At 39.9% G+C, this 19,007-nt stretch overlaps 1 protein-coding gene across 1 annotated transcript in view; it reads right to left on the bottom strand.

Moving 5' to 3' along the window:
• si:dkey-49n23.1 (semaphorin-3D) overlaps positions 1–19,007 on the bottom strand; it is a 112,795-nt gene that overhangs the window by 9,210 nt on the left and 84,578 nt on the right. Inside the window, exons 3-12 of the mRNA XM_038697693.1 lie at positions 17,073–17,227; positions 16,865–16,927; positions 15,639–15,758; positions 14,278–14,368; positions 11,509–11,637; positions 11,232–11,374; positions 10,576–10,690; positions 9,882–9,951; positions 8,130–8,274; positions 5,994–6,216 (exon numbers count right to left, since the gene is read on the bottom strand). Of these exons, the coding sequence (XP_038553621.1) occupies positions 5,994–6,216; positions 8,130–8,274; positions 9,882–9,951; positions 10,576–10,690; positions 11,232–11,374; positions 11,509–11,637; positions 14,278–14,368; positions 15,639–15,758; positions 16,865–16,927; positions 17,073–17,227 (1,254 nt within the window). The remainder of the gene's footprint in view (positions 1–5,993; positions 6,217–8,129; positions 8,275–9,881; positions 9,952–10,575; positions 10,691–11,231; positions 11,375–11,508; positions 11,638–14,277; positions 14,369–15,638; positions 15,759–16,864; positions 16,928–17,072; positions 17,228–19,007) is intronic.

Below are 19,007 nucleotides of genomic sequence, written 5' to 3'. Positions count from 1 at the left end.
GCCAATGCACAGACTCTTGCTGTGTTCGTGCTTCAGTAAGTGCTATAATATTTTTAGCATACAGGTGGTTTAAGTTGTGAGGACGTCTCACAAAAATGAGTGTTGTTTTTGTTTCCTAATCAAAATGTTGAAAGTTTTTGAGTTCATTGGTATTTAATACTTCTACTGGTTTATTGAAAAACAGTAGCACCAATACAACATAATACAAATGGTTGTAATATTGTACTCCGACCTGAATTTCCGGTATTTTATACTCATTTCATGCAAATAACCACCATTTCTGTCAAAACTACTTAATATCAGATTAAATTTTTTAGTTACGCACGATGCACTTTCTCTGGAAGCTCAGCTTTATACCAATATCTTGACTTTTTCCCTGCTACAAGCAGTTCCGTTGTTCAATTTGTTCTGTAACGTCAGGTATCTGCCTCTACCTTGTACATCCTTCTTAATGCTCGCAGTCACACGTCACAGCCCAGTTGTTCAGAATGGCAACTGGGACTTGTGTTGGGATGAGAAAAGTGTAGACAAGAAACAAAACAGCTTCAGACTTAACCACGTCTGAGGTCGTTAAACGGAGTCTGTAAACACGACTTGAAGATGCCCCGCCTCCATAAGCAATGCCACGGTAACACAGGACATGTTTGACAGTGGTAAGCTTAGTAACAGAGGTATCCAGACACTAAACACACACAGTGTAAGAAACGTCAGGGAGGTTTTACGGGGCTTTGTCTACTAGGACTGTTAGACACACACACACCAGCTGCTACACTGCATGTAAGCACATTTATTATGTTCTGCATGTACTGAAGCCATAAACAGGAGCACAAACACAAAAGCATACACAAATGCATAATGTCAGGATGCTCCCAGAGAACCTCAGAGAACCCTCTGTGGGAAATCTCCTGTGTGTGTTTACAGCTGTATGGGAGTACCAGACTGAGACTATTACATGCTGTGCGTGTGTGTCAACAGATGAGTCAAATAAGCCTACCCTACATGGACTAATGGTGTAATTGGATGTCAGTGGTCATCAGAGACCTTTTGTGTTTGTGCTCCTCTGACAGCAGCCCAGCATTTCTTCTCCTCTCAGTCTCAATAACTCCACTAAATGAATGAGATGGGACCACAAATCAAGAGTAACCTTAAAATTATGTACCGTGCAAGTTCATCCTTCAATATCTCCAAAATCTACAGGATATATACGAGTGTAAAAACACTTTGTGAGCCAAATGTAATGTTGTGCAACCAGCAGTTGGTTCGTTTTAACTGCAGATCTGTGACCAAACAAATACAGAGAGGTGTCTTTTATCTATGCTCCAATGCTCGAGCTTTATCTGTTCTGCATCATAGTGACTGTCTGACACAACAGGCTAAGTAACTCATGGGCTATATTTTACTTTTCTTCGTCTATTCATGTGGGCTCTACATGTATGTTTACTAGGTAAATTACTGTGTTGTACTTTCATTGATAATACTTTGCTTCTTCCTTGCCGGAGGGACAACACAACTAGTTTTCTTGATTCTGTACTAATTCATTTTTGCAAAAACGCATGGCAAAGACAGAGCGAAATTCCCTTCCCATCGATTTCTATTAAGAACAGGGTAAGAGTTCAGTCAGACTGAACTTTGACACGCTAAATTGCAAGTCTCCCCAATGTCCAGCCAGTTTGAGAAAGGGAACTGACTTCTTATTCGGGAAATATAGCTTTTTTTTAATATTCTGCATGATGAAATAATCTACAGAGCAGCAGACAGGATGAGGCTTGGCTTTAGAGAGAGCACTATGTGAGTATATTTCACAAGGCAACTCTTGGTCTGACTGCCAGCTTAACTCTTGCTTATAAAACCTCATGTTTTTCTAATTTGTAATCACTGTCATTGGATTTGTTGCTGAATACTGTTCTCAAAGTTTAACAACTCATTCAATTTAAACCTCAAAGGCTAACTGATGTCTTCAACCTACACACATAGTGAGGGCTGAAGATGTGGCTCATGTATATTTGGCTCATTTGGACTTTTAAGACCAAATGGAAAAACTTCCACATCACTGTGTAGAAGTTACTTTGACCTAATTTTGATTTTAGCTGGAAATTGACGAATTCTGTAAAATCCAACTTCCAATCCAACTTTATTTATAAAGCACATTTAAAAACAACCAGTTTGACCAAAGTGCTGTACATTGACATGAATCAATTATTAAACAACCCTAAAAAAAACAGCCAACGAGTAGAAGTGACTTTTAAGTTGCGATTTAAAAACTGGATGGCTGGAGGCCAGTCTGTGGGCTGAGAATGAGAAAGCTCGATCCCCCCCTCTTCTTGAGCCGTGTTTTAGGGACAATAAGAAGTGACTGGTGGTTCGTGAACCTTAATGACCTTGAAGGATCTTAAATGGATCAGTGATTAAGGCTGGAACTAGTCCATCAAAAAAAAAAGCTAAAATTAACTGGGAGCCAGTGAAGGGAGGCAAGAACTGGAGTGATGTTTAAGTGGTCACTGAGGACTCCTTTGGAGTCACATGGGGTTAATGTTTCATTCTCATGAGCACACTAATGTTAATGGATGGGTCAGACCAATTCTGCAGTTTCCCAATTTAAATCCTAAACATTTTTATACCATTCAGTTTGAACTTTTACATTCTCTGTGGAGTTCCAGACTAAGGCGCCATCCACGCCACTGCGTTTTCATTTTAAAACGGAGACCTTTTGCTACATTTGCTCCTCCCGTCCAGACTAAAACGGCAAAAACGAAGAAGTTTGAAAACGCTGCCGACCCCGTTTTTTTGTTTTGTTTGTTTTGTGGGATTCCCCCACCATCAAAGACATGTTAGGTTCTCCCGTTAGTGCCATTGACTACACACTGATAAACATCTGGAGTTGGTCCCCGGACGCTGCACACTGGCTGCCCACTGACGCTCATGCCCAGTGTACCTGAACGGCCACTAGATGTGCGTTTTCATGTTTCGTTTTAATATATACGGAGATCAACTCTGATAAGTAGCTAAAACGAAGTAGTGTGGATGGGGCCCATTGGGTGTTTGGCACATTTGAATTATAATTAGCTAGCTATCAGTTTTGACCTTGTTAATATTTAGTGGATGTCAGGGCAAGATTCATGGATCTTGTCCTCTGCATACCAAACACAGTGTAACACCTGACCTGGTCAGTAGCTAAACAGCAGCCTTTTGGATCATCATAAATGATCCAGGGATGCTCTGCAGATGGGAGGGAAGAGGGAGTTATCATTACTCAGTGATTCCCAGCTGAACATATCAGGACAGAATCAAACTCTTGACATGTTGCTCCAAAGTCAGAGCCAGGTCCACAGTGACACCAGCATTTCAGAGGGAGGATTTAACAGAAGAGAAAAGAGAACCGAGACCTTCCTTAACCTCACAGACATGACCGTGGAGGAGCAGAAATAAGAGCTATGTTTTGTTAGCACTAAGCCGCAGGAAATATTCTGCTAACCTGTTTAGGCAACTATTTATTATTATTACTTATGCATTTTAGCCTTTAAAGGCAGGATGTAACTTTCTTAAGATGACAAAATGTGGAGTTAAAACAGCAGCATTAAGATGGCGTGAGCTTTAAACTGAATTATAAAGCCACAACTCAACTCAGTGCACGACCTCAGAGTAACCTGAAGACGTTTCCAAAGAATATTTTATTTTCAGAATAAACCACCTTGACGTAAGCACGTGGCTAATCACATTAGCCATTAAACCGAAAAATGATCTATCCGACGGGAAAGAAAGATTCCTCCTGGTTGCACGAGGTGAAAATCAGAGCACATGAAAGAGCAGAAAGAGCATTTATCAGGCAGGTAAATGTGCAGCTGAAGGGGAGATGAATGATGTTGGAGAGGAATCCACTTAGAGGAGACGTATGGAGCCGTCGGAGCACCTCTGGCCCCTCGGCCTGTCACCAGCAGTTAAATAACCTCCACCATTTATCACACACACACACAGCCATTCACTGTCAAGCACACGCACAAACGCAGGATCACAATTACCTTCATACAGCTTAAGGGTTTTTTTGTGAACACACACACACACCAGGTTACTGAAGCTGGTGGGACACAAAGAAGAAAACACACACTTGCAGAGACCAGACACACTCAAGAACCCATTCACCCTGTCAGAGGTGTTGTTCTGGGATAAAACAGTAAACCTCTCCTCTCTCCGCCTCCAGACGTGCTTTAAGGAGATAATGAATGAACGCAGGATGTTTACACGCAACACATGAACAAATGATCCACAGTAAATCATCCTCAAACGGCATTTTAATGATACGGTTTGGCTAAAATGTGAAGTTGGCTCTCTAGCCCCAGTTTGTGCCTCTCATGTGTAACCATTACGCTCAAGTTACAGAGCTCAGCATCCAATTTTAAAGAAAAAATGATTACCGAGGAGGGCTCTGAAGGTATTTATGTTATTTCCTGAATCCTCTTCTTACCATAGAGATGAATAAATATTATGTTGTTATCAGGATAATATTATTTTTAACCTGTTTCTCGAGTTGTGACTGTTTTGCTTGTTCAGAGAAGCATAAATATAGATAAATACTGTATGTGATCTAGGGCTGGCCAATAAAACAATAACAATGATTATCGCAATATAATTTTGTTCAATAACAATAAAACAAATGCTCAATAAACATTCAATAAATGTTTGATTTTATTTGCTTGAATTGCACACGAATTAGGACTTCATTCTTTTATTAAGATGTTGAGGAAAAAGGACTGAAAAAAGCTCTTACTTATTTTTACTCATGCATATTTGTTGACACAGATTTTATCATAATTGTTTTGAATGTTCTGCTGAATGATCTGTGAAGTGATCCACTGTTTGGCCTCAAGCGTTGACCATAAAGAAGAGTTTAAACCACAATTAACCATCAGGTTTCTTCAACTGTCACTCAAAAACCCCACTTTAAAACCCGAAAGACGTAACGATTTAAGTTTGATCGTGATAATTATCGTCCAGCCCTGATGTGATTGTAAAATTCATCATGTTCAGTTCACGCTGTACAACCTGAGCTGGACATATGTCATTGGATCTTTATTTTTTGTGCTGCAAAGAAAATATTTCTTCATTCAGATGGTTAAAAGAGTATTTGAGGATTCTGACAAAACCTTCAGAACAGCGGTAAGTTTAGTTAAACAATCTTCTGTGTTTCTCAAAGGCTTCCATTTTTCCGTGTCTTCTCCCACCCCATCTATCAACATTAACCTTTGCTCTGTCCTCTGTCTAATTTCCTTTTCGTTTTCACAAGCAAGTCTTTGTCAGTTTGCTTCCATACCATCCCATACGTCTCTCCGGTTGACTTTTTACTGCCCTCATGTGTTCCCTTGTGTTTTCAGATTTTTTTGCTCTGTCTTGCACTTTGATCTGTTTTTCCTTCCCTTGAAGCAACTTTCTCAAGAGAAGTGTCAAATGAAGCTTATTATTATTATTATTATTATAATTATTTCACACTTTTTTTCTGACTCAATAAAACGCCTCTCTTCATGTCTATTATTTCTTCCTTGCAGGACATCTTGTCTAACATTCCCAATTCAGCTGAATTAAATTTTCACATGTAGCACCAACTGAAACAGTGCGCGCACTTCAACTATTTCCAGTTCTTTAACTTCAACTTCAAACTCTTTCACTTCTCACTACTAATAATTTTACTGCCTAAAGGGTTTAACCTTTAACCTGAAACAACTGCTTTGAGTGATGACCCTTCAGTTAAAACCTCAACTTTCAACTGGCACTTCACACCCTTTAAGTGTTTTAACTTAAACTGACACTTGAACTTCTTTAAGTGTCTCAACTCAAATATTGACATGCAAAGAGTTCATCTATTTTTCTTCAAATGACAGTTCAACAGCTCTTCGTGCTTACTTGACATCCTATTTATGCAATTTTTTAGCAGAACTGCAACTGCTTTGAACTATTCTAACAAACCCTCCCTCTCCTTCCTCCCCTTTCTCCCTCCTCCTCACCTGTGCCCAGGTGTAAGACATCGTAGGGTCCGTCCTCGGCGTCCACTCTGTCCACGACGACCTTCTTTAACATGTACGGCGCGTTGACCTGGGTCAGGATGGGCCTTCCATCCACAGGCAGGACGGGCTCCCACATCAGCTGGTGCTGCCGCATGAAGCTCACCACCTCGTCTGGGAAGTCCTTGGTGGATTTGTGCTGAGCGTCGTAGGTTTCGCTGGGACACTAGGGGACAAGTCAGAGAAATTTTATGAGCAAAAAGGCCACTGAGCGCGTTGGGAGGCGAAAGGTCAAATCAGGGCGTGAGCAATCAGTGTTAGAGGTTTAGGGTTAGTTAATAGTTGGTTTTAACACCTGAGCACACACTATCCAGTGGTTCCCAACCTGGGGAAGGTCAAATCTCAAGTTCATTAAAGAGAAAAAATAAATGAAAGATATTTCTGGATGCTTTTTTCTCTTCAGGTCTCTAAAAATCTTACAATTTAAACAATTTGTGAAGGAAAATTCAGTTTTTTGTGTAACTGCCTGCAACACTAAAGCATAACCTGTGATTATAGTTTGCACATAGACTGAAAGGATGGAAACCACTGCACTATTTTTGTAATTATAGACATTTAGCATTATTCCATTAAAGTAAGAAAACTAACCAGAGCAACAAAATGATAGCAAAGTAGTCTGTAGAGAAAGTTTCCCTTGAGAAAAGAATAAAAAGAGAAATATGGAAACAGGAAATAAGCAAAGCAGGAGATAAATATGCTAAAGAGATGATACAAAGATTGATGCAGTGATTGATGAACTAGATGAGTTAAGAAAGGAGAAATTTGCTGCATTAGAGAATATTGCTTTCTGCGCAGTCTGCACATGTGTGCGGTGAGTCAGTATTCAGAGGTTGTGACCACAGCATCTCTGTGACTGTTTCATTTTGCCTTTAATCATTCTGCCTAAACCAAACCTCGCCCTCTTCCACACACACACATGCACAAACACTGACGTGGCTGACCTCGTCTGCAATCAACCACATGATACGAAACTTCTCCACAGAGAGGGCCAATTCCCCAGCAGGGAGAATGAAATAACACCTGACACACTCAAACACTAAAACCTCTGCCTTCCTGACAAGTTGAAGTTTCCCAGAGGAGTTCACCGCTGAGGTGTTAAATCACCAGAGGTTAACCCTCGCACAGCTTCATCAGCTTGTTTTCATTAGCTGTGTTCTCTGTGTTTGGAGTCTGATCTCACAGGAAATTCTTAGTTATTCACACAAACATAAATACCATCCTGTCGTTGATATATTTCCAAAGAATTATGGACCGTGAACTTTAATGAGCAAGGGACACCTGACCCTATACTTAAAGGGCCGGTGCACCCAAATTACAAAAAACATATTTTGCCATGCAGAGAGTTTTGAGACATCTGCGACAAATTTCTTAATACAACGGAGGTGATTGGAATTTCATTTGTAATGCTGAAAGCGATAAATACATTTGAAAAACTCAAAAGTAAAATGTTTATGCAAATAAGAGTCACTGGAGTGAAGTAATTACTGGACAACGAGGCGGATTTTTTAAAATACTTTTTTAAGTGTGCCGGGGTTAAAAGGGTTAATAATCTCAAAACCTGGTCACAAAACTATCTGCATGACTAAATACCACCAGAAGTAAGTGAGAAAATTGTACCAGGACACCTGTACTTACGCCTGTTCTCCCCCATTCACTTCCTGCAACCACAGCCATCTCAAGCCTGCCCTCCACTTGCTTTCATCAGCCCCACCAGCCATCTCACCAACAGCATTTGCTAATAGACTTACTTTTACCTTACCTGTTGTGTTCTGTGTCCGCTTCTTGGTCCGACGACCACGAAACATAACAAAAATGCTTTTGCGTGTGTGATTTGGTTGAATTGAAACTTTAAATCCCGCTTGATTAGGGTAAAGTTATCTATTCGTGAGAAACTGAACTGCACCTTTAATCAAAATAACCAACAGTAAACTTAACTCCCAAAAAAACAAGTCACAACCTGAATACCTAACATACGTGTGGTGATAATTTTACAGTCTGTTCATTTTTGTAGGATATGATAAAAATGTGTGGTTTTTGTAGTTTACAGTTGTAAGAACACTTTGGTGCGTGTGTACTTACAGTGCCAGGTCTTGGATAGGGGATGCGGCCCTTGTACTCCACCCAGCGAAAGTCTGGACCTTCTTTATGAGCAAACGGCCCGTTGAATGCAGCACGGATAGACGCCATGGAGTACACACACACTGCTGAACCACGAAATATAGAGCTGTAAGAGAAAGCAGAGTTGTTGATGTTGGTTGAAGAAATACAGGTAAACAGGACAGGATGGAAGGATAAAATAGGAGGGCAGGAATAAAGGAAGGAAGGAAGGAAGGAGGGATGGGAGGTCATGAGCAAGGGAGGAGAGAAGAGAAGAAAGAGGTGGGAGTGCTTTATTACATTGGGGTTACAATAATACAACCAGCTGGGCCTCTTCACCTTTGCTCCTGACACCCACCCACACCTGACCTCTGACCCTCCATCCCGCTGGCCGTGCACGTGCCGGCCTGGCTACGAGCGTGCATGTACAGGAGGAGGAGATCTCTGCTCTTCCTCTCACCCTGACTGACTGTCAAAAAATGTTTCCTTCCATTGTAAAAGCAAACTTCAGACAGACCTTTTAGGGAAGTCACGAAAAGTTCATACTTTTCTCTTTTTTGTAGACTAAATTTGACTAAATAAATACCAAAAAAAAACTTTGATTAATGGCCCGGGCTTTTATTTGCTAAAATCACTGAATTGACCCTTCCCAAACTTTGGGACAGGCGTCCATATGAGCCAGGCCTTTAATTCCTTTCGCACAAAACTGAAATAGGCTAACAGAATATTGCTTGTATAAAAATTATCCAATAAATCTTTCATTTAATCTAGCTCCGACAGACGGCTTTTGCGCTTTTATTTTGTAGGCAGCAACGTAACGAAAACAACAACAGGGTGCAGGATGAGAGGAGTGTGGCAGAAGTCAGCAGACAGAGAGCAACAGGCTTCACAACTTGGATTGATTTTTATAAAAAGCTGTTTTGATTCTTTTGATAGACTAAAGGAATATAAATAATCAAGGAACGGACACAATCGGACTTAAGAAGCGCTTCAAAGGTAACTGAAGTCGGCACTTTCCTTTTTCTTTTCATCTCTTGTACCATGCAGGTTACACCGGTAAATCTATAAGAATTAGACTTTGAGGCTTCTTGTTTCCGTTAAATGAACCGAACGATTGAATTGTGGAGAATCTAACCGATCTAACGATGTGTAGCATGTTCATACTGACACATTGACCATAAGTTTAAACATTAATATTTGTATTAATGATCTCAGCAGTTTAGAAGCAGCTAAAGTTTTATACATCCAAAGAACTTCTATAAAGGCCAGTAAAGGGGGACAGGCGGCTATTTGGGACTTGGCTATTAATTGAAGTTTTAGGGTAAATAAAAAATGTAGTAACCTCCAACAGAGTGAAAAACCTGGCACCAGATTATCATCTAGTGCGACTAGCAGGAAACACTTAAAGTAACATTTTTGAAGAAATTCAAATGTTTACCGATCAATGTTGGTTGCTTGTTCTTAAAGTTGATCATGTTTTGTGTTTTTGTCAAAGATATTAGTAATATTGTGATGCATTTACTACACATCATACATCGAGGGCAGGAGACTTAAAATGGGGGAAATAACAGGTTTCAGTGCTGGCGTGCAGTAATGTAGATGGTTCATTGTATGGTCTAATCCCTGATTATCAACTGTTGTTCTAAGCATATTTTTGCACTGATGTATTTGTTTAACAAAGTTTTACATTAAACATATATATTGGTATCACTGTCTTGCTGAATGCATTCTCACCTGGATGTACTGAAGACGCCGTAGATGGTCGGGTTCTGAGGGTCCTTGGTCTCCAGAACAAAGATGTCCTCTAGAAAACATAGTGCCAAGTTTAAAACTCATTCACGAGGTCACTTTCATGTAATCCAAAGACATATCAATAATGTGTCACTGAAATTACGTGTTCCTCATGCTGAGCACTGAACAAAGGACACCAACCTGTCAAATGTACGGTCTTATTGTTAGTTTGTTAGTCGCCTGTAAAACACTTTGACCGGCACTAACCTACACAAATAAAGTTTAATTAACTGACTGATTTGGCCATAATATCTGGAAATACTTGGCGTTCATTTGACATTGTTGTGAACTAATCTGGTTAATTTAATAAAAGTGAAAAGAATAAACATAAATTGCCAACAGAGCACAAAATATTACTCAGAGTGAGTTTAAGAGCTCGATCAGTCGGGCATAATCTTAAGTGGAAAGAGGCGAGAAAAGACGAGTGAGGAGGACAGAGAGAAGGAAAGGAGGGCACAGTTCTTGCTTGTCAAACTTTGTCCTCCATTCAAGGTTGAGAGGAAGTAAGAAAAAAAGGAGAGGTGACAGCTGAGACATAATATCAAAAGGTCTATTCCGGAGGAGTTAGTGAGAAGACGAGTGTGCGGAAGAGGTCGCCAGAAAGGAAGGAAAAAGGAGGGTAGGGAGCGAGGGTTACCTAGCTCATCAAACTGTGTGTCGACTCCGGACGGACCGGGAACAGAACAGATCAGCCTGGCTTTGAGGAAGGTGGTCCAACGGTTGATGAGACTCCTCTTCCCCCCTACGTCATTCTGGATTAAAGGCGGGAAGAGATGGTGAAGTATGAAAGATAAAGACAGGGGTGGAGGATAATGAGGACAGAGAGAGAGAGAAAGAGAGAGAGAGAAGAAAATATATTGTGATTCACAATCTTTCTCCACATTTCAGATATACATTAAAATATCTCTTTCTCAAACTTTAGAGGCCGGAATCATGACATGTTTTTACATGAAAAATAACTCAAAATACTCGCATATTCTGTCAACTGGCAAATTAATTCATCTACTAATTGTTTAAGCTAAACTGTTGGGTAGCTTAACTTGTAATCAAGCATCATATTTGAAAAACTATATTGTATGTTTTGTATGCAAAAAGCAGGTAAAGTAGCAAGTAACTGAAGCTGTCGGATAAATGTAGTCAAGTAAACACTGTTTTTATATATATCCCTCTGAAATGTAGTGTACAAGTGATACAAAAAGAAAAGACGTACGGCAAAATTGTACTTTCCACCACTGAGTTCTGCCTTTTTTTCTATACTTGAAGCAGCAGCACATTTTGTCTCTGTGTCTCTACCTTGCAGACGCGAGCCACCCGGCTGTACACCCTCTTGTCCCACTGTCCGGCCTCCACCGCCCTCTCCTTGAAGAAGAAGTAGACCTTGTCGTCGTCTGGACTGTGAGTGTCGGGGATGGAGAAGGAGCCCACAAGCTCCGGCTCTGAGAGGGAGACGGGAGCGTGTTAGCAGCGTGCGGGTGTTTGATAGTCAAGTCACTGGTGTCTCGATGTTAAAAGATGATTAGTTTAGGAGCAGAGGATTACTACTCCTCTTTATGAGACTGGAGCGTCTCACCATTGAGCCAGTTGTGATCGTAGGCTTCAGTCCGGATGTAATGTTGACTGCCGCCCTGGACGGACGTACGGAAGATGGCAGCATTGGCTCCCATGAAATCTACGGAGGTACCTGCATAAAGTTCACCATCTAGAAAGAAAGAAAGGCGCACATTAAAAGCTACATGACACTGTTGAGCAAACTAACTGCATGCAGAACTTTACAATGTCTGTATTAAACAGAACAATAAATTCTTCCTTGTGAAATTTGTTTTCGTAACAACAATATACCAAATACTCACAGGGCGCTGTGTATCTATACATTTAGAGTGAAAGCTCTTACAGAAATGGTCTAATCATCTTGTTAAAAATACTTTATTTTATTATAATATAAATGTTTCAGAATAAGATATTGCTACATTTGGAAAACATCTGCATATGTTTATTACTTAATCTGCTTTCTGCTGCTTTTGTTTTATTATTGTCTCTTATTATAAATAGATACGGCTTTATTATTTTACTCTAGTAAAGTTGCTATGTTAAATAAACTTTACTTATTTACCTACTAAATATGTATCTTAATTTATCACCAACAGTAATAAATGTTTGAATATTTTTGTGTTACAGGATTTTAACAATAATATCTATGTGTCTGTGCAACCATTTCCCCAACCAAAACCTTCACATGTTTTGTTTTAATCAGCACATAAACACAAACATTTATACTGAAAATCACATTATATAAGATGTGTTTCCGCTAAAATATCCCCTATAACAGCAATTTATGATGTGCGCAACTAACTTGATTAAGGTTCATTACAATCAGGGCAGCACAGTTCAGTTCATGTTTGGTTTTGGTTCTGCAACTAAACCCTTTTCTCTGTCTTTAATCAGAGATTGTGGCAATTTCAACACGTAAATGCTGACGTGGAGCTTAAAACGGGCTCGTCGTCGTACGTCCCTCCGGCCTCTCAGACCTCCTCCCTGTATTTTATCCTTCGTTTAATAATTTCTAATGACTTTTCCTGCATCTGAACTAAATGTTACCAGCGAACACAAATTCCAAATCAGTTGCTTATGGAGATGCAGCTAACAATTATTTCCATTAAAGATTAATCTAAGGAATCATTTTGTCTGTAAATATAAAAAAATGACCATAATAATTTCCCACATCATAAGGTGACACATTATCTAAATTGCTTGTTTTGTACAAAACCCACAGATATTCAATTAACTATCATATATTATACATTTGAGAAGCAGAAGGTTTGGCATATCACTGCTATCATACTTTTTCTGTCGATTTAACAATCGACTGCTCATTTCAGCTTTAGTTGCTTAAGTAAATCACTTGTAGGAGACAGGATTTGTACAATTATCCATACAGTCACTGCAACCCTTGTGTTTTATGTCTACAGTTACTTTGGCAACAAGACTAAAGTTAAGTTTTACAGGCCGAATAACACGCCTTGTCACTAGGGGTTGGGTATTGTTTAAAATTTAACAATACCGGTACCAAAAGCAGTACCCACACCGACTACATCTGAAGCAGCTGCAGCCGGAGGCTCCGAGAGTAAAAGCAGCTGATCGCTGAAGCGCCACAAAAGTGTAAAATTGATGTGACCGAACGCAGCAATCGATCTGTAACAAGTGATGTGAAGAGCAAATAAAAATATACAGAGAAGTGTTAAATGATCCCATAAGATGAAATCAACGGAAAGTCAAGCTTGTGGTGATAAACGTGCAACATTGACGAACATGCCTGAGGCTGCAGCCGAAGGTAAGCGGCTGTTAAAATCACGCTTGGACTGAGCGCGTGCAGGCCTTTTTAAATACAGTTTATGGTGCAGGCCCATAAGGGAAAAAACATTGTGCTCTTCTCTTTCTTTCGGTGTGTTGCTTGTGTGTTTGGTTGCAAGCAAAACCAGACAAATAGTCATTTTTTGCCGCGATCTGGTTACAAAAAGGATCGATTGAAGTTTGACTGGAGATGTTTCGATTCTGCTCGATACTGAGCTGTTTCAGTCGATACCATAAAGGTATCGAGTAGCGATACCTATCCCTAGTTGTCACAGTAGCTATCTTTATTTCTTATGACTTGTTCAAAACACAAAAGCATTATTCAGTTGTGTCCCTTCAGTAAGACTGTGCAAACAAAGTTTACATGAAGGTCTTTTACAACACTTCAATTTAAACACTGTCACACTCAGTTTTTTTCAATATCGAGCTGACAGAACTCCCAAACCCACTTCTAACTTACAGCAATTTGCAAATCCCCAGATAGCTAGCAAGTCTCGCAGTCCTCTTGCATTGTTTGATGCCAAGAAACCACTTTATTATCCTCCCGAGGCATCGACAAATGTCCAAAACCAACCCATGTGTTTGCTGTTGAGGGTACAAGTCCTGTTTCTCTAGCTGCCACACAGGCACAACTACCAGATACAAAAAACTCAGTTTGACAAATTCATTTTATGGGGGATCTTTGTCTGAAGCATCTTAATGTAGTTGATGTGTTTTATGTCCGTAAAGTCGCATGGGGCAACAGCTGACGTCAGCATGTGAAATAACTGAAGCAGACCACACACGCCACAGCTGGACGGACAAGCTGCAGCGAGGACCGAGACAGAGCTGGAATTGTACGCTGCAGAACATTAGTGTCACCAAAGAATGAATATGGCTGTTAGCGAATGACAAAAAATGATTTAATATATCCACTTGTGTGTGAGTGTGCATGTGTGTGTGTGAGTAGTTGGACACACAGTACATTATGTGTGAACTGCAGGAGACCTACCAGTCAGTCTAGCAGTGAAAGGCTCCCTCGGACTGAAGGGACATTTTCCTCTGCCCGACTCCACCATATGAGACAAGATGAACGCTGGCTCCTACAGGAGAGAGAGAGACCACACACAAACTCAGAACGACCGATAAACAGAAGGGCAAAGAGGAAACTGACTCTCTGCTTCCACTTTCTTCTGATTGATTTCTTCTTGCATGACTGTGGACTGTCAGTGCAAAATGGAAGCTCAACAAAGAGTAGCTGACTGATTCTCAGGGGCTGACACACCAAACACGAGGCTTAAATAAGGAATAAATATAAGCTAGGGACCGAATTTTCATTTCATTGCGCCGAAATGAAAATTCTTGGCCGAAGCCAAATATAATGAAAAACATTCCCGATTACACAAGGTTTTTCACATTTTTTCCATTTATTTTGCTTTTTTTGCCATTGCATAAATTAAAAAGTCACAATGTGCTTTTTACTCAGTGTTTCCCACAGGATTTGGAGAGACTACGATGTGGGGGGTCCGAGGCCCGAGAGGGTCCGGTAAAGTAAATTGTGTCCATTTACTTTTAATGGATACATTACATACATATTTTTTATACTTTCTGTGAATATAATCCGATTAACCTTATTACGAAAACCGGACATTGTCACGTGTATCCTTGCACTAAAATCATCGTGTCCGACCCAATTTGATAAATAATGTTGTATGTGGTTCTCGTATCGCACAACATGAAGACTTCACAGCCTCTCTTCGGGTAGGACTCTCATACTGCAACACAAACTGACAAGATAAAGTCTCTAACCTGCCTGTCAGCTCGCTCTGGTCCGTTTCAGTGGATTTACCATAAAGGCTTGAATACGTGTGCACTCCAGATTGAGGTGCGGCTAGCTTAATCGCCTTCTCAGAAACTCTCAAAGCGGGTCAGACCTTTTGTTGCCTTGAGTGGATGTGCTAGGAGACAATTCAGCAGGACAGTGTCTGCAAACGGCAATTTTTGCGTCTTTCTCTGACACTTTGAAATCCTACTACACTGCCAACATGTCAGCGTAATTGTTCGGTAAAATTAATTCGGCCTTTTGACATATTAGGCCACCGAAAGTGCTATTTTTGAAATTTTCGGCTGATTAATTACGGATGCTGATAAGAAACTAAACCCCAAATTGCTCCCGATGGCTGTTTCACCAGTGTATGAATGTGAATTTCTGTTTCTGATGAGCAGGTGGCAACTTACCCTCTGTCATCAGTGTGTGAATGGGTGAATGTGACGTGGTGTGAAAGTGCTTTGAGTTGTATTCTACAAGTATCGACCATTTATTATTTAGCATCTGTAGACTAAGACAAATAAACATTTGTTGTTCCGCTTTACCTCTGTGTTGTGTCCTAAGTGCAGGTATGTACACTGAGGATGGAAGGCGCCGGTACCACAAACGTACACATGGGTCTTATTGAAAGGCTGCAGCAGCCGCACAAAGTTGGCACAGTCTGTCTGCAAATAAAATATCACACGATAAAATATGTTAACATTCTATTTTTTCTTAATAATGTAACAGAAATAACAATAAAGAAAAGCAAGCATGTGTCATTGTACGAACAAAGAGATGAAATAATCTCTGCGGCATCTTAATATGAAGGAATAGTTGGACATTTTGGGAAATACGCACACAGTAACACTTAAATTGAAAGCGTAGTCCCAGCTTAGTCCCTTTTTGCTGGCCTGGTCAACGCAGGTCTCAATTAGAAGCCTGGTCTGGTTTTTATAGACATTCTCTGGATGAACAAACCTCTTGAAGCCCACCGAGTCACCTGCTTGAGCTAAGCTACTTAGATCGTGCATACCAATGTAAATGCTGTCCACAATTCAATCGATTAGATAATTTTACAAACAATGACCACCACATTATTAATTAATTAGATTTACCAGCATGGTCAAAGGAACTGTCCCAAATATCGGCAGGATGAGTTCAGGGATTCAAGCAAATAAACGCCTGAGCTATTTATTGAAGTTTTGAAGTTTTATGGTATTCAGGATCGACACTAAGCACAAAGCAGGAATCGGCTAGCCTAGTTCTGTCCAACCTAACAGCATCTACCTACCAGCACCCCTAAAGCTCAAAAAACCAAGGGTAAAAACAACAATTTTGTATTTTCACAGGGGCTTACATGTTATCTTACATCTAACTATTTCTTGGCCGGGATGAGTTGCCAGTTAACCAGTAGAGACTCCAGGAAGTTACTGGTTGTGGCCTAAAAATTTTCTTGGCACATAACCACCTGAACAATTATAAATTGTTTATACACTTTGGTAGCTGCACAGTTGAAACAAATAAAATATAACGTGCTAATTAGTGAGCTTTAAAGGTGCAGGTAGGTGTATTTGTTACCTTTGGAGGGTCTTTGTGCTAAGCTAAGTTAGCTGTCTGTATTTTCATATTTACAGTAAAGTGAGAGGAATAGGAAAAAACAAACGCTAACAGAGTCTGCATAGATATTTTGTGGGTGCAATCGCTCATAAAATCTATAAAACACACTGTAAACATACAGTTTATAGAGAAAGATGTTTATTGTCTCATATTGTGATTTAAAGACGCTTACCTCCAGACTTTTCCCTGCCAGCCTGCAGTGCTCCACATGTTCTCTGGCAGCAGGCCAGTGGATCTGATTGAGAAAACAAAACACATAGAAACAGATGTCCAGACTTTGAAATAACCGTCTGGTTTAATTGTCTAATTTACCGGAAGGTTGAACTGAGATGCAGCAGACAGTGAGAAGCTCTGATCAGCAGTGTGTTTTGAAGTCTCACCGTACGCGTGGGCAGATCTAAGCTGTCAGGACTCAGCAGGTAGATGTGGTCTTTCCCTCCTACCAACAGCCATCCCTGATCCTCGTCCAATAACAAGGTCTGGTATCCACCGCTGACTCCGCCCTCCCAGAAGACAGCCGAACCATTCCTCAGGTCTGAGAGCGAGAGAGAAGAATCATTTCAGTGAAACAGGAAAAAATCAAGACTTCAACTGTTTTCATATAAGCTTCTTTGACTCTCTCAAACATCCAGTAGTGACAAGTAATTTAGCACATCTACTCTGTACTGTCCTTAAGTCAAATGTTTAGGCACTTGTTCTATACTTGCTTATGTTTTTGCATTTTCTTTTACACTTTTTCTCCACTACATTTCAGAGAGAAATATTACTTTTACTCAACTACATTTAGCTAACAGCTTTTGTTACTTTGAGGATAAGATAAGAAAATTATTGTTTTTTAACATAGGCCTACAAATCACGATTGGTTTGTCCAATATGAGGCCTTAATGTAGATTAAACCACGTAGCAGAAAATGGTAAACTGGTTAAAATGAGCTCCAGCTCAACCAACAAAAACATTAAAGCTTATGAATTCAATAATAATAATGATCCATTGATATAATAATATAACACTTCTAGGGCCATTCTGCACAATGAGTACCTTAAGTTTTTCACCTTAACTTGATTTACATTTATTAAATTTTAATGTGGCACTTTTCTTTAAGTAAATGATCTGAATAATTGTTTCCCCACTATACACACACACACACACACACACACACACACACACACACACACACGAGCCCCAGCAGCAGCTCATCAGTCGGGCTGCGGGGCCTTCGCCTCTGGTCTCCCCGGGGAGTCGGTGCTAAAGCAGGCAGAAAACGACCTGAACAAGCACAGCAAATTAACCTTGAAACTCTGCCTCTGCCCTGCCGCTTGGCCGCCACACTGTTTATTCTGCGATGCTGTCAGCCTGGTCTCCCAGAGCTGTAGATGGTAACTGGAGCGAGGAGGGAAAATGACTGGGTTTCATTCCAAATGTAATATATCTGAAGATGTATAGTCCTAAAATAATAACAATAATAATGTCATCCAAAATTTGTCTTTTGCAGCAATAGGGTTTTATGTTTTCTTACTGTTGTATTATTTTTTTTTTACATGTTATATGATTTACGGAGTTATTTTAACCCAAACCAGGATCTCTTTTTGTTGCCTAAACCTAACCAATTTGCAACATTTCACAACTTTAATAACGCGCCATTTCAAAATGGAGATGTTTCAAAACGCTAGTGTTTTAGTTTGAAAGTCTAACCGGATGTTGCATATTTATTTTTGCCAAGAGTTGCGAAGTTGACCGCGGAGCCTAAAACGTCTAAAATGATACTAAAAGTTGTACCCAGGTCGTTCACTCTACAGAGCTGGAACCATTAATAAATTAGTCTATCGCAGAAAAATAAACTGCCACTAAGTTTATATTTAATTATATTATATTTTCTGAGAAAAAAATACCAAAAATATTCTAGTCCCGACTTCTCAAAGTTAATATTTTGTGTTTTTCCTTATCTTGTGTGATAGCAAACTGAATAAGCAGATTAATCGATGATGAAAATAATCATTAGTGAAGCTGTAGTCTATTTTGCTCTCTGGGATGTTTCTTTAATATAAACATTTTTTCAGACAAAGCGATGATTTCTTTATATCTGTTGGTTTTAAAAGTCCTCCACCTGCAAAACATTTGGTGAATTTGGGTCGACTGCAGATAAATCCACAAACTCCAGCCGTAAATATTAACTTGAGTAAAAGCAACTGATTAAACTTGAAGTTATCGTGTCTGTGCTGCAGATAATCACCTGAACGAGTGAAGGAAATTAACCATGAAAGTCCACAAGACTGTCATGACATAAAAGAAGTGCACCGCCCACACTGTGGACACAC

The sequence above is a fragment of the Micropterus salmoides genome, unplaced genomic scaffold (assembly GCF_014851395.1).
Source record: "Micropterus salmoides isolate LMB-PRFRI ecotype aquatic unplaced genomic scaffold, ASM1485139v1 Ms_hic_scaffold_4, whole genome shotgun sequence".
In the NCBI taxonomy this organism is placed as follows: Eukaryota; Metazoa; Chordata; class Actinopteri; order Centrarchiformes; family Centrarchidae; genus Micropterus; species Micropterus salmoides.
The sequence above is the reverse complement of the archived record's forward strand: the minus strand, read 5'-3'. Positions and strand labels throughout refer to the sequence as shown.